Source organism: Tribolium castaneum, chromosome 8, assembly GCF_031307605.1.
Source record: "Tribolium castaneum strain GA2 chromosome 8, icTriCast1.1, whole genome shotgun sequence".
Classification (NCBI taxonomy): Eukaryota; Metazoa; Arthropoda; class Insecta; order Coleoptera; family Tenebrionidae; genus Tribolium; species Tribolium castaneum.
In genome coordinates, this window is record NC_087401.1 from 15,593,291 (window position 1) to 15,609,591 (window position 16,301).

Consider the following 16,301-nt stretch of genomic DNA (forward strand, 5'->3'; position numbering starts at 1 on the left):
TGTGAATAACTTTGTATAAAAAACAATTATTTTTTTGTATATTATGCTTAAAGAAAAACTTTCGATGAACAATTTTTGCAATAAAATAAAGCAAATTTTTTATTCTCTAGTTTTTTTTTCGAGAATTCCTTTTGCTTTTTGTTAGTTTTTTCTAGCTTTATTTTCTATTATTTTTTTCAGTTTTTTTCTTAGTTTTTGTAAAGTGAAATTTTTGTGTTTATTTATTTTTTTGTCAATTTACTTCTTAGTTGTTAAATAATGGAATTTTCCTTTATTTAAAAACCAATTTTTTTATTAATCATAAACTAATCCCCAATAAAACTAAGTAGGCGAGCCGTAGGCGAGCTGTTAACGGTTTCTTTTGTTTTACAAGAAACACATTTTACAAAGCACATGCGACCAGATTCTAAAATTGAAAATCAAATTATAAATTTCCAATGGTTTCCTAATTTTTTATTTATTTTTATTTATTTATTTATTTTAATTTTTATTTCACTTTATATTTAATCAGGTTCGGAGCCTTATGTGAATAACCCTGTATAAAAAACAATTATTCGTAAGAAAATAAAGCATTTTTTTCTAATCTCTAGTGTTTTTTTGAATTTTTTTTGCTTTTGTTATTTTATTCTAGCTTTATTTTCTATTATTTTTTTTCTATTTTTATTTCCTATTGTTTTTCTTCAGGTTTTTTTAGTTCTCGTAAACTGCAATTTTTGTTTATTTACTTCTTAGTTGTTAAATATTTATTTATTTGAAAAAACAATCTAGTTTTTCTCCAGAATTTCTTTTTTTTTGTTATTTTCTTCTAGTTTTTTCTTCAGGCTATTTTATTTTTGAATATTTTATTTTGATTTTTTGTTTATTTTTTGTGTAGATGTTATTGGAGTTTTACAAATTGTTGGGACCCCTGGCGGGAAATTCAAAACTGGGCTCGCTTGAGTCGCCCCGCCGCCTGTGACCCTCCACATGCAGTTAGGCACCCTCTCCTCCTCCTCCTCCACAGTCAAACTTAGATACTTACTGGCAACCCCCGAGGCATTGGGGTCCTTGTGTGTGTGCTTCATGTGCTCCATGAGCGCCTCTCCTCCTAAGAACATCTTATGGCAAAGCGGACAAGAAGTGGCGTTGGGTCCACCAATCAGAGCTGCATGTTGCTGCAAACGACCAATACACTGTTGACAAAAGCGCGCGTTAATCAGAAAATTTCGATCAGACCAAACCGAAATCTGAGTGATAGAATGATAGATTTTTTTTTTTTTTGGTTTGGTTTGAATCGAACTTTACGTCGAGTACGGACCTGCGCCGACAGATAGGTTAGGAAGGTTACAATAAATATCAAGTGAATGAACTGGGAGAAGGTTTTTTCAACAAGGTTCGCCACTCCCTTTCTTTGAAGATTGGAACGAGATGGACGATGGTGGGATGACTGACTCTCACTAGACGGCTTCCCACACGTAAGGAGATGCGATTTTTTTCGCAAAAAGGATAGTTATTGTTGGGCGACAACATTTTTAACGTTCGACTAACTTTCTTTGTTCGAAATGAGCAATAAAATTTACTTTATCTAACGTGAGCACAAAACTCGGCTTCGCCTCGGCTTGTGTCTCTATTCAATTTTTTTTTTATTTCAAATGACACGATTTTATTTCTAATGTCTGTTTCCTGATGTTCTTCATTTCTAAAATATCAAAGAAAAAGAGAAAAAAAAATGTGAATAAAAAAAGAATAGTAAAAGACTTGAGGCAAAAAAAACAGAATAAGAGAAATAGAGATAAAATTTATTTAATAATAAGTCATTCTATTTTGTTTTTGTTTCTTTTATTCTGTTTCTGGTGTTCTTTATTTCTTAAATATCAAACAAAAAGAGAAGAAAAACGTAAATAAAAAAAACTGTAAAAGACTTGAGAAAAAAAAACAAAAAAATTTAAAAAATTGGGAACAAAACAATCATAGTTCATTTTATTAGATAGATTCTCGGTTTCTAGAACAATTTACCGTTAGATAAATGTTATCATTTTGATAATTTCTACAAAAACATCAGTCACATCAACTCTAGCAATTATCAAACTGATAAAATGTATCTAGTGATAAGTCTGTTTCTTTTATTCTTTTTTTTTTCTTGTTTTTTACTGATTTCAAGTGCGACGAATTTATTTCTGGAGTTCTTTGTTTATCTAATATTAAACAAAAAGAGAAGAAAATTGTAAATAAGAGAAAAATTGTAAAAGACTTGAGAAAAATAAATAGAAAAAAAATACAAAAATTGGAAACAAAACAACCATAGTTCCTTTTATTAGATAGATTCTCGGTTTCTAGAACAATTTATCGTTAGATAAATGTTATCGTTTTCATAATTTCTACAAAAACATCATTTATATCAACTCTAGCAATTATCAAACCGATAAAATGTATCTAGTGATAAGTCTGTTTCTTTTTTTTTCTTATGTTTTTTACTGATTTCAAGTGCGACGAATTTATTGTTGGTGTTCATTATTTCTCAAATATCAAAGAAAAAGAGAAGCAAAATGTAAATAAGAAAAGAACTGTAAAAGACTTGAGAAAAAAAAAACAAAAAAAAATACAAAAATTGGGAACTAATCAACTATAGTTCATTTTATTTGATAGATTCTCTTTTTCTAGAACAATTTACCGTTAGATAAATGTTATCATTTTGATAATTTCTACAAAAACATCAGTCACATCAACTCTAGCAATTATCAAACTGATAAAATGTATCTAGTGATAAGTCTGTTTCTTTTATTCTTTTTTTTTCTTGTTTTTTACTGATTTCAAGTGCGACGAATTTATTTCTGGAGTTCTTTGTTTATCTAATATTAAACAAAAAGAGAAGAAAAATGTAAATAAGAAAAAAATTGTAAAAGACTTGAGAAAAAAAAATAGAAAAAAAATACAAAAATTGGAAACAAAACAACCATAGTTCTTTTTATTAGATAGATTCTCGGTTTCTAGAACAATTTATCGTTAGATAAATGTTATTGTTTTCATAATTTCTACAAAAACATCAGTCATATCAACTCTAGCAATTATCAAACCGATAAAATGTATCTAGTGATAAGTCTGTTTCTTTTATTTTTTTTCTTATGTTTTTTACTGATTTCAAGTACGACGAATTTATTGTTGGTGTTCTTTATTTCCCAAATATCAAAGAAAAAGAGAAGAAGAATGTAAATAAGAAAAAAACTATAAAAGACTTGAGAAAAAAAAAACAAAAAAAAATACAAAAAATGGGAACAAATCAACTATAGTTCATTTTATTTGATAGATTCTCGGTTTCTAGAACAATTTATCGTTAGATAAATGTTATCGTTTTCATAATTTCTACAAAAACATCAGTTATATCAACTCTAGCAATTATCAAACTGATAAAATGTATCTAGTGATAAGTCTATTTCTTTTATACTTTTTTTTTCTTATGCTTTTCACTGATTTCAAGTGCGACGAATTTATGTCTGGTGTTCATTATTTCTCAAATATCAAACAAAAAGAGAAGAAAAACGTAAATAAGAAAAAAACTGTAAAAGACTTGAGAAAAAAAAACAAAAAAAAAAACAAAAAATGGGAACAAATCAACTATAGTTCATTTTATTTGATAGATTCTCGGTTTCTAGAACAATTTATCGTTAGATAAATGTTATCGTTTTCATAATTTCTACAGAAACATCAGTTATATCAACTCTAGCAATTATCAAACCGATAAAATGTATCTAGTAGTAAGTCTGTTTCTTTTATTCTTTTTTTTTTTCTTATGTATTTTACTGATTTCAAGTGCTACGAATTTATTTCTGGTGTTCTTTATTTCCCAAATATCAAACAAAAAGAGAAGAAAAATGTAAATAAGAAAAAAATTGTAAAAGACTTGAGAAAAAAAACAAAAAAAAATACAAAAGTTAGGAACAAAACCACTATACTTTATTTTATTTGATAGATTTTCGGGTTCTAGAATAATTTATCGTTAGATAAATGTTATCGTTTTCATAATTTCTACAGAAACATCAGTCATATCAACTCTAGCAATTATCAAACCGATAAAATGTATCTAGTGATAAGTCTGTTTCTTTTATTTTTTTTCTTATGTTTTTTACTGATTTCAAGTGCGACGAATTTATTGTTGGTGTTCTTTATTTCCCAAATATCAAAAAAAAGAGAAGAACAATGTAAATAAGAAAAAAACTGTAAAAGACTTGTGAAAAAAAAATAGAAAAAAAAATACAAAAATTGGGAACAAAACAACCATAGACCATTTTATTAGATAGATTCTCGGTTTCTAGAACAATTTATCGTTAGATAGATGTTATCGTTTTGATAATTTCCACAGAAACATCAGTTATATCAACTCTAGCAATTACCAAACCGATAAAATGTATCTAGTGATAAGTCTGTTCTTTTATTTTTTTTCTTATGCTTTTTACTGATTTCAAGTGCTACGAATTTATTTCTGGTGTTCTTTATTTCTCAAATATCAAACAAAAAGAGAAGAAAAATGTAAATAAGAAAAAGAAAGCGAAAGACTTGAGAAAAAAAATAGAAAAAAAATTACAAAAATTTGGGAACAAAACAACCATAGTTCATTTTATTTGATAGATTCTCGGTTTCTAGAACAATTTATCGTTAGATAAATGTTATCGTTATGATAATTTCTACAGAAACATCAGTTATATCAACTCTAGCAATTATCAAACCGATAAAATGTATCTAGTGATAAGTCTGTTTTTTTATTCTTTTTTTTTTCTTATGTTTTTTACTGATTTCAAGTGCGACAAATTTATGTCTGGTGTTCTTTGTTTCTCAAATATCAAACAAAAAGCGAAGAAAAATGTAAATAAGAAAAAAACTGTAAAAGACTTGAGAAAAAAAAAACAAAAAAATACAAAAATTGGGAACAAAACAACCATAGACCATTTTATTAGATAGATTCTCGGTTTCTAGAACAATTTATCGTTAGATAAATATTATTGTTTTCATAATTTCTACAGAAACATCATTCATATCAACTCTAGCAATGTATCTAGTGATAAGTCTGTTTCTTTTATTATTTTTTATTTATTTATTTATTTTTTATTTAATTTATTTCTAGTGTTCTTTATTTCTCAATTATCAAACAAAAAGCGAAGAAAAATGTAAACAAGAAAAAAAAACAGCAAAAAAACGTGAAAAAAAGTCAGAATAAAAGAAATCGAGAAGGCTGGGACCAAAACTCCAAACTAGATTTAATTAAAATCGGGAATTAATAATAGTTTGTGTAAAAAACTGCGCCTGGATCCGTCCCTGTGTAACCAAATTGTCTAAAAACAAACGTGCAACCTTATTACTCCGTAAAAAAGCCGTCGCAATCCTCTCTCGCCCAGTTTGTAAAAATTAAAGACCTTTTAACAGCAATCTAGCTTGTTTTTAATTTAAGATTTCGTCCGTAATCCCCGAGCTACGTTTCACGTAATTAGCAAAGCAGTGAAAAAAGACAGAGTTGTTCGACTCGGTCCGAGCACTCGTTGTAATTATCATGCATTCTTTATCACATTTTGAGTTCATTTGAGTCGATTTTTTAAGGGAGGTTTGTCGCAAAACGAACGCTCGCTAATTAAACATTAAATTGTGCGAAAATGTGCGCCTTATATTTTTTTCAATCAGGGACATGGGCTTAATTACGAGTTTTTCAACTGGTATTTCATTTTTACTTTCACTTCCTGATGCCTCACCGAAATTGAAATAAATTTCGGTGGCTGTAACTGTTCACAAGGTTGAGAAAATTCCACGGAGTTTGAGATATTTTTGTAATTATATTGTTTGTAATCAATCAATTATGATGGCAATTAATAGATACGTATTATGCAACCTTGGACACATCCAGTTACGTCCCGGAGAGACAAAAAATCGGATAAATTATTACTTAATTGATAAGCTGAATTATTGATGCCTGACCTAAGTCAGGTTCTTACGCTTTGTGGCACCAAAACGATCAAACAGTTTTTTCGGTGATTTTTTCCCGACCTTTCTGTTTTTTTTTCTATTGATTTGGCTTGAACCTGGTGACATTTGCGTCAAAGAAATCACGTTAATTGTCATTTTATGTCCTGTTTATGGCAACAATACCGAAACTTTCTCTTTAAATAACAGCAATTTGCCGTATTTTTCGCGCAAATGTGACCAAAGTGTGAAGAAAATTGCGCTAAAGTCGGCGCGTTCAGAGTTTTACTTTCAAACAGTTTCACACGGTGAAAAAGGAAAAAGAGCGGCAAAAAGTTCATTGAACAGCACCGTCTATAATAACATTGTATCCGTTCTAATTTCTTGCAATATTCTTAATGAATATTAAAACAAAATATGTACGCAGCCAACTTTCTTGCTGGAAGAAAAAAAGCGCATCCTGTCGCGATTTTGCTCTCCACCATTTTTTCCGCAATCTTGCGATCTTCACGCTTTGGGAAATTTTCACACCGTTATCGCACATCTTTCTGCTTATTTGTTCGTTATATTAGCGGCTCCACCCCGTATTTAACCGACAAATGAGATGCATTTTTTATCGTGGATTTTTTCACGCACGCGATTCTTTCCACGCCCATTTCCTCCACACACCGGACGGGAGAAAAAAACACGACACCCCCTCGATGAGGGTGACCTACATATGATGACTCACGATGGGGTGAATTAAACGCGCCCCAGGGCCGGACTGACCAGCTTTAGATAAAGCTAATTGGGCAATAAAGAGCAGAATTGAAAAATAACGACAGGAAAAAATTGTCAAAACTAACTTAAAATTCAACAATTGCTTAAAAAAATTGTAAAAACATCTAATAAGTTAAAAGCCTGTTTTTGTATTATGCTGTTTTAGTTTTACGAGTTTGGTAAAGAAAATGGTGAAACCTCCCTTAACGGACAACTCCAAACAACGGACAGTTCTTTACAACGGAAATTTTTTAACAAAACCCTATATTAAAATTTCCACCTCCCATTAGCGGACACCTCTTCACAACGGACAATTAAAAGTTCCCCATCCGTGTTCGTTGTTGTGAGGTTGAGAAAACAACTAAGAGTACAGTTGAAAAATTACTTTTTGTTGGTTTAAAAAAATTAGAGCCTCGGCTTGATTGAGTTATCTTTAATTTTATCCTAAATATGAACGAAATGACGTTTTTAAAGTACGGAAAATTGTCTTTTTTATGCTTTTGAGCGTTTTATTGGCATTTCTCTGGACACAAAAAAATAAAAAAAAATAATCTGGACACAAGCGGATAGTACGAAAGATGGAAAAAAAATAAAAAGGGTAAGAAAAACAAGATTTTTTTGTAACTTACTACAATATATTAAACACAGCTACGAGTATAGTTTATTTTTTATGTAAATTTAAAAATTAGTCGTAGTTTATCTAAAAAAAAAAATAAGAAAACAGTTAATAGATTATTATTTATTACAGCCCTCGGCTTCGCCTCGGGTTCAAAATATCAGGTATTCTTTTATTTTTAGATGAAAGACAGTCTAAGTAGATTACTTCAAGTGTTTATTCTTAAATTAAAAAAAAACAAACATTATATCAGAGTTTTTTTTTTCATAGAAATACTGTGTTAAGACGTTTCACGAAATGACATTCAAATGCCTACTGGATGTTGTCTTTTTGTATGTTTTTGGACGTTTTTTGGCATTTTTTTTGGGACATAAATATACAAAAAAAAGAAACTGGAAAAAGCGGAGACTGAAAAATAAAAAGAAAAATAAATATAAAGAGATAAGAAAATAAAAAAATTACATTTTTTAATTTAGTACAACATACTAGAGACAACTACAAGTATAGTTTATTTTTTGTGTAATTTTTAAAATTAATCTTAGTTTATCTAAAAAAAAAATAAGAAAGTAGCTAATTGATTATAGGCCTCGGCTTCGCCTCGGCTTCAACATATCGGATATTTTTTTAGAAGTAAAACGGTCTAAGTAACAATTCCAGCTGTTTGCTTCAGGTGTTTATTCTTAAATTAAAAAAAACATGAACATTTTATCAGAGATTTTTTTCTTCCGTAGAAATACAGTGTTAAAAGGCTTCACAAAATTACACTTAAACTATTAAAAATTGTCTTTTTTTCTATGCTTTTGAGTGTTTTATTGGCATTTTTTTGGGCATAAGAAACTAAGAAATTAGTCTTAGGACCGGTTTGTAGAATGCTTTGTTAAAATCTGATTTGTTGTTAAAAGCTAACAACGCGAATGGACCAATCAAATTGGTTAAATTTGGTCATGTGACCAGTTAATCACGCATTTAATGGCAGATTAAAATAATGACGCTTTTATAAACCGGTCCTTAGTTTATAAAAAAAATTAAGAAAACAGCTAATAGGTTACACACCTCGGCTTCGCCTCGACTTCAAAATATCAGATTTTTCTTGTTTACTTCAAATGTGTACTTTTGAATTAAAAAAAACACGAACAATATAATTATCTGAGTTAAAAAAAAATTGGACAAAAGCGAAAATTGAAAGGTAAAAAAAAATAAAAATGGATAAAAAAAACAAAAAATTTTTTTTAACTTACTACAGCCTACTAGAAACAACTACGAGTAAAGTTTATTTTTTATATAAATTCAAAAATTAGTCATAGTTTATTTAAAAAAAAATAAGAAAACAGCTAATAGGTTACAGACCTCGGCTTCGCCTCGGCTTCAAAATATCTCATATTTTTGTTTTTTTGTTTCAGATGTTTAGTTTTAAATTAAAAAAAAAACACAAAGAACATAATTATCTGATTAAATAAAGAAACTGGCCAAAACAGAAACTGAAAGATGGAAAAAAAATAAAAAAATAAGAAAAACAATTTTTTTTAACTTACTATAACATACAACTACAAGGAGGTATAGTTTATTTTTTATGTAAATTCAAAAACTAGTCTTAGTTTACATAAAAAAATTAAGAAAAAAGCTAATAGATTACAGACCTCGGCTTCAAAATATCTGATATTTTTCCTTTTTTAGAACAAAGACAGTGTAAGTGTTGGTACTCGCTTCAGGTGTTTACTTTTAAATAAAAAAAAAACTCGAACAATATCTCAGAGATTTTTGTTCTTTTGAAGAAATACGGTGTTAAGAGGTTTCACGAAATGACATTTAAAGTACCAGAAATTGTCTTTTTAGTATGTTTATGAGAAAAAAAGGATTTTTTGTTTGTTTATTTTTTAAATAAATCCAAAAATTAGTCATTGTTTATGTAAAAAAATTAGCTAATAAATTACAGGCCTCGGCTTCGCCTCGGCTTCACAATATGGATTTTTCAAGGGAATCACAGTTTTTTGTTGTTGTTTTTATGTGTGTAGGAAAAAAATCAAGAAATTTAAACATATCGGGCGAAAAAGCCCAGTCCGGCCCTGCCCTCCTTACGACTTTCGCCCCTTGAAAGGGGTGAAAAGTGTGTTAGTGTTTCGGATCGATGTGGTTTTTTCGCTAGGATTTATTTACGAAATTACCGGCCGTTTCTACTCGAACAATTTTTAATTTCGTTTCTTTATATAGATGACGGCAGGTGCGGACTTTCTCACACTTTTAATAAAACCGAAGAAATACATTTTCCCGGCTTGAGGGGGCGGAAAAAAGCCACACCATCACAACGCCACGCCGCCGAGATTTCGATTTTTAATCTGAAAATAAAGCGGGGCGCGAAAGAGAAAGTCGCTGATTATTATTCGATTTAATTGAAAAGAATCGAAATTTGCTCGGAATTAACTGGCACGGACAATGTGCAATTGCACAAGCGCTCGATTTTGACATAAATAACGCGATTTGTTCGAATATTTTCCCCTTAATTACTGGACGAATTTTATTAGCGCACTTTTACCAACTTGGGACGTTAAATGGCCACTATTTTGTAAGCGGGCAATTATCTCTCTTATTTATTGCCGTTGCGACTCGGATCATAATTTACATTGAAAAAATTTGACAAATGACAGAATTAGAGCATATTGTATGACAGAATGCTTTAAATGCTTTATGGGAAAAATCACAAAATGCTCCCAAGCATGCAACGCTCTTACATAAATTCAGCGACGGCTGAACTACACAAAAATCCATTCATAAATCGGCGAAAAGGGCGGTAAGTCGGACTTTCCTCCCGGCTGAAAAATCGCAATTATTTCCCTCGTTACGTTCGAATTCCGCGTAATTTGATCGAAGAAACGCTAATCAATCAAAACCCTGACAGCAAATCCTCGTTACAAATTGCGCAAAAACTGTTGGTATTTTTTAGCAACTATTGGATCGATCGCCGCAACGTAAAAAATCCAAACCCCTTTCTGTAATCATAATAATCAGGTCTGTGGTAAGTAATTAATTTCTCCGGTGGTTGGAGAAAAAATTCTCGCCGTAAATTAGGAAAAGTTGTTTTATGTTTGGTTCCGGTCGCTATATTTTATTTTTCAAATAAATTAAAGAAAACTATATTGCTATTGTCTTAATATAAAGTAGGTAGTCGTAATCAGGATTGGAGACGTGCGCGCTGGAAAACGCGGGATCATAATTCAGGTTAATTATCGAAAACTTAACAGCAATAACGGACCGGACTATACAAAAGGGTTAAAACTGAATGCGGCCCGACATGCGATCTTTTTTAATGTCTTCAGTACACGCATCTTTTTCTTAATCATTTTCGGGGATTATTCACACAATTAGCTAATTGAAAACGAGGACTACAGACGGGCCTGCGTTTTTCAAGCATGGAATTTTTTTTTAAGAATTTTGTAAAATTTTTAGCTAAAATAGAAAGTATTTTATTAAAAAACTTATTTTTAAATAGTTTCGTGAAAATTTTTCGCATTAAAGAAGTTAATTGGAGATTTTATTTATTGATTTTCGCTTAAACCAGTATGATTTTTTTTTGACCATTTAACTAAAATTTTAATAAAATGTAGTTGATTCTAAAAATTTGCTACTTTTTTTCTTAATTACGTTGAGACATTTTTAATTTTTTGATTTTTTTCAAAAACATGCAAGTTCTGAGCATTTTCATTTGTTGAAATTTTTGACTAAAGCAGATGTAAAATAACTACTTTTTAATAAAAAACAGTGTTTTTCAAGTAGTTTGTTGTATTTATTAAATAGTTTTTATCAAAAATACAGTTTGGAATGGGCATTAATTTGTGAAAATTATTTTTCACTCTTTAAGGCTTAACATGGTCCTGTATTGGTAATAAACGTTGATTATCTTAACTAAATAGCAGCAATTTTTAACTATAAATAAGTTAGTTAGTTAGTTTAGGTTTGGTATTTTGTTATACAACATAGCTTAAGCCGGTCCTGTTTTTTAATACAGCAAAAATTGCAATTTTTAGTTAAAATACCTAGGAATATTAAAAGCTTGAAGTATTTTTCGACCAAACAAATAAGGTAACTGTGATTAATTAGTTATTAGCAGTTGTTTTTTTACTTACTATGAAATATTCAATGAAATTGCTATAATTTCCGTTAAGTTAACTTATTTTAATTAATAAAAGCTAACGGATTTTTTTTAAAATGTAGAATAATGAGTACTTTTTAACAAAAGTTTGTTATTTTTTAATGCTTTATAGTTAATTCAGTTAAGTTTTAACTAATTATAATTTCAGAGATTAACCACGTATCAGCTAAGTATTACTGAATTTTTACCAAAAAAGTTTGTTTTTTAAGTGTGAAAGCTTCAGAATCTTACACGTCTACTTTTGAGTTAAACCTGGTTTTGGATAAGTTAATAAATATTAGACATCAGTTATTTTAAGAAAAAAACAATTTTTAGTTAACAAACCGTGGTTATTTTGAATTCTAGCTAAAAAAAAATTTATTAACTAAGTGGTACCTGTTAACTAAATGTAAATATAAATGAATAACTAGCTATTTTTGTAGTTAATTGAACCGATTAGTTGTTTTTGTCCTCAAAACCAAAAAAAATAATTATACAAAAAAATTTCAATTAGTTAAATGTCAAAATTCAGTTCATTTATATGCCACTTAATTTTTTATTAACTAAATATTAACTAAGTAGTACCTAACTTTTAACTAAATTATTGAAAACTATCCATTTTCTCAAAAAAATTTCATTCTGTCAAAAATAGTTAGCTAGTTTTTGGTTACGGTTAGTTAATAACAGAATTTTTTTCTTTAACTAAACTGAATTTTTTTTCATATATTTTCATAGTTTTTGATAGTTTTTTGTTAATTTTTTAGTTGAATTTCAGCTGTTTTTTAATTACTTTGTGGTATTAATTAAATAACTAAATCTCTCAAACAGTTAGTTAATTTGACAGTCATAATCATAAAAAGTCGATTTCTGGTTAATAAACTAATTTTTATTACTCGACTCAAACTTGTAATTTTTTTAGGAAGTTAGTTATTTTTCACTGAAACTTTAGTTAAATTGAACAGTTAACCAACCAGTCTTAGGTGTTTTAGTTATATTTCACATTTTGGAGACCTCACGTATTAGTTACTGACACAAGTCCATGGTTTGTTAGTTAATTAATAACACATTTTGGCCCAAACTGTAAAAATGGATAACTAGTTATATCTTGAATCTGTTTTTTCCTCAAGTCACATAGTTTTTTATTAACTTTTAACTATCCATTTCCAGGTATGTAGTTGTACCAATTAATTGATGGTTTTTTTCTCGATAAAATTTTATTTTGTTAAAAATAGTTTAATTTCTTAACTGACTTAGTTAACCATTTAGTTAATAACCAATTTTTACCTCTTAACTAACCCGAAATTTTATCCAACTACTTTAACGCAGCCAGTTGCAAGCGCTCAGTTTATCAAGAAAATTTGATAGTTTTTAGTTAATCTTTTAGTTAATAAAACCTAAAATGTAGAATTTTAGTTAATTTAACGGTCATAAACATAAAAATTAAATTTTTGGTTAATTAACCGGTTTTTTGACATCTGGTTTAACCTTACCATTTTTTTGTAAATTAGCTATTTAAACGGTAAACATTGGCGAATTGACGCAGCTATTTGTCCACTTAGTTGCCGACAGAAGTCATGAGTCACTAGTTAGTTAATAATAGATTTTGGTTACAGTTAACTGAAAGCCTTAACTCTCAGCTAAAAAAAACCGTTTAACCAGCAAATAACTGGGTGGAGGATTCACTTGATATTATTTTTGGTTAAAATTCGGGGTTTAATATCAGGGTTGGGAGAGGATAGATCGGTGCGCACTGTTGCCACCCCAACAAAACCATTAAACCAAAACCAAAAATAATGCAAAACCATAATAATAATCAACAATAAATCGACAGTGTGTGAATTAAGATAATCTTACGGAAAAGTGATAAGTGAAAAAGAGTCCGGAAAGTGTCTGGCATTGTCCTTCAAGGTGATTATTAATTGAATTCCGGGTTAATTGACCCGAATCGATTGCGTCGGGTTTATCATCAAATTTTCAGGTTGCATTTCGAACTTGGCATTGAAACTTTTTTCCAAGCATCTCGTTAATTAATTTGTTACTTGTCGGAATTTAAATAGAAAACTATAAAGTGGTGTGTTGTCGAGTGGTTTGATACGATTTACAACTTCCTCTTCGATACATTATCGTCACTTGTGTGTTAAAACATCAACTCGTGCATTTAATTACCGAAGGTTAGGGCGCGCAACAAACTTTTCACCAACTCTATTGTCAAGTTTAGTTTTAAACCCGATTCTCTGATCCCAATTTGTCGCCAATTAATCAAAAAATCGCACAAAATAATAAAATGCTAATTAAAACATGTTAGTAAGAGTGTAATTAGCGGAAAAATTAGCATAAATAAATGTAGGTTAAACTTAAACGTTCATTAATGGATAATTTATTAATCTTAAACTTTAATGTTCATGTAAATGCTTTTTTCGCGTGAAAATCAAGTCTCAATACCATTTTTGCCACACTTTCCGGCCTCAAAACCAAAACACAAAAAACCAAAACCCCCCAAAAAAATTAAAAAAAACTGTGTATACATACATGGCTTACTTTCGACGTATGGGTCCTTAGACTGGACTCGGTGGCGAACCCTTTTCCACAGATGGTGCAGTGGAAGGGCCTGTTTTTGGCCCTTTCGACCTGAGCGTCGTGGTTTCTGAGATGCTGCTGAAGGTTGGACAGTTGGATAAAGGCCCTTCCGCAGTCAGGCAAGTGGCACTTGTAGGGCCTCTCACCTGAAAAAAATCACACTCATTTTTTTCGAGCCAAATTTGAGAAAATACAAGTTGGCCGAATGAACTGAAATTTTACATGGTTACGTAATCTGCGGAAAAATGCATTATTATTTAGTTAATCAAGCAGGAAATTGGTCCGTTAAGTTGTGCTCAATGAAAATATAAGATAGCGACACTTTAATTAAATTTAATTAATTAATTAATTAAGTTTTTGTTCCAATTACGGTTATTTTTTAAGATTGCGAACTAAACTGCTAACTCAGATAAACCTAAATTAAGGTTAATTTTTTGACGCAATATTTACTTAACTAAACCTAATCTGAGGTCACATTATAGTTAAATTTGTAACAACATGTGTAGTTAAACCTGCATCTTCTAGAAGATCTTCTGAATTGAAGCCAAGCGATTTTTTTCTATTATTTTCTTACATTCTTTGTATCAGACATTATTTTTTTAGATCATTTTATGGTTAAATTAATCGGTTTAAATTTATTATTTTTATACCTAAAACGAATTGTGAACTTAGGTTTAATTATAAATAACTTATTTTTTAATCTAAACTCGGAGTTTGATTACACGGTTTTCTTTATCTGTTTATAGATTTTTAGATTATTTTAGTTGCGATAATAATTAAAGTCAGTTAAAATAAAGCCAAACCTGATATAAAAACGATCCAAGGTATAATTTGGGTTAATTTTTAACAAACATTTACGTTGCTTTCAGGTTTAATAAAATATATTTAACTCTGAAGAAGATACTAAACCTGGGTTAAGTGTTTTATCATTTGTTTTGTTAAAAAAATTACTTCAATTTTTTTTAAAAATATCGAGTTATTTGTTAATAAAATCTTTGCCTAAATTGTGCTTAAATATAATTTTTAGAAACCTAGGTTTGCTGAGTTACGTATACCTGACCCAGCCTTTAGATAATTTTTTTAGGTTTGAGAATAGCGTAACATTTTATCAAATCTAAGTAGAGCCTAATCTACTAATCAGGATTAATTAATTAATTTGGGTTTTTAATCTTAAACACTAAACTTGGGTTAAGTGTTTTTGTTTAAATTTATTTGTCACCACTGAAAAAACACGGTGACTTATTTTTGTCTAGATTTTAATCTTTTGTACTTTGTGGCTAACTTGTTTTTCGACCGGTTTTGATTAATTTGGGTTAATGTTAACCCAAAAAATTTAGAGTTAAGATTAGTAAATGAAACTCAAACAAATTAAAATATGTTTAGTTTTAGGTAATCTTGAGGTTTACATTAAATTGGGTTAAGTATCGCCCAGGTTTAAATTAATTTGGATTAATTTCTAGCAAAAGTTTACCTTGTTTCAAGGTATAATAAAGAACGTTTAATTCTAATCATTTGAATTGTTGATTTGTTGCTAAAATATTTGTCTAAATATTGTGCTTAAATATATTTTTAGAAACCTAGGTTTGCTATCTAAACTTTAGAGTTTAGTAGATTACTTGTTTTTGGACTGGTTTAGGATTAAGTTTAGTAAATGAAACTCAAACAAATTAAAATATGCAGTCAAGTCTAGAACTAATGTCCAGGTTTAAAGAACAATTTTGTGCTTTAAACGAATTATTTTTAGTTCAAGTTATTTGTTGTTTAAACTTTTACTCAAACTACGTAATACCTTCACGAAAGGTTTAAGAGCGGCTTAAGAAATATTAAATATATCACCTGGGGTTTTAATTGATTCGAAAATATTTATTTAATCTGAATAATTCTCGAACTTGGGTTAAGTTACCAAATTTTTACAGCGTTTTTTTTTCGATGTAGGCTTTTTTAGAAACCGCTTTTTTAATTTTCCGCTTAAGCCATTCGATATTTATCGCCCCTTTGCGGCAATTACCGATTTTAATCTTTTTGCGCGTCGTAATCCCCTCACATTTTTCATCGTCTTGGAAGCCCAAGTGTAAATTACGCCACCTGACCGAAATCTCAACGACATCTCAAATTATAGCTGTTTAAATCAGAGTGTGAAGGCCCCTCGATAAAATAATCGTGAGAGATAGCATTAAAAAAAATCAACACACCCATCCTGAGCCATGTGGTATCTTTAATCACACGTTCACTACTCACCTGTTCCGGGTTAGGGGCCCCCGGTTTTCGGGGGCAGGTGTTCCCCTTGAAACAATACGCAAGGGG

General features: G+C 29.7%; 1 protein-coding gene across 18 annotated transcripts in view; it reads right to left on the reverse strand.

Annotated features, from left to right (window-relative positions):
* LOC663587 (zinc finger protein 768) overlaps positions 1 to 16,301 on the reverse strand; it is a 107,211-nt gene that overhangs the window by 9,154 nt on the left and 81,756 nt on the right. For 15 of the 18 annotated variants that reach the window (XM_015980883.2, XM_015980891.2, XM_064358327.1 and 12 more), the window contains 2 exons: positions 13,950 to 14,143; positions 1,022 to 1,172 (listed from right to left, as the gene is read on the reverse strand). In XM_015980883.2, coding sequence (XP_015836369.1) covers positions 1,022 to 1,172; positions 13,950 to 14,143 — 345 coding nt within the window. The remainder of the gene's footprint in view (positions 1 to 1,021; positions 1,173 to 13,949; positions 14,144 to 16,301) is intronic. The other 3 variants (XM_015980890.2, XM_015980885.2, XM_015980886.2) reach the window with 3 other exon arrangements.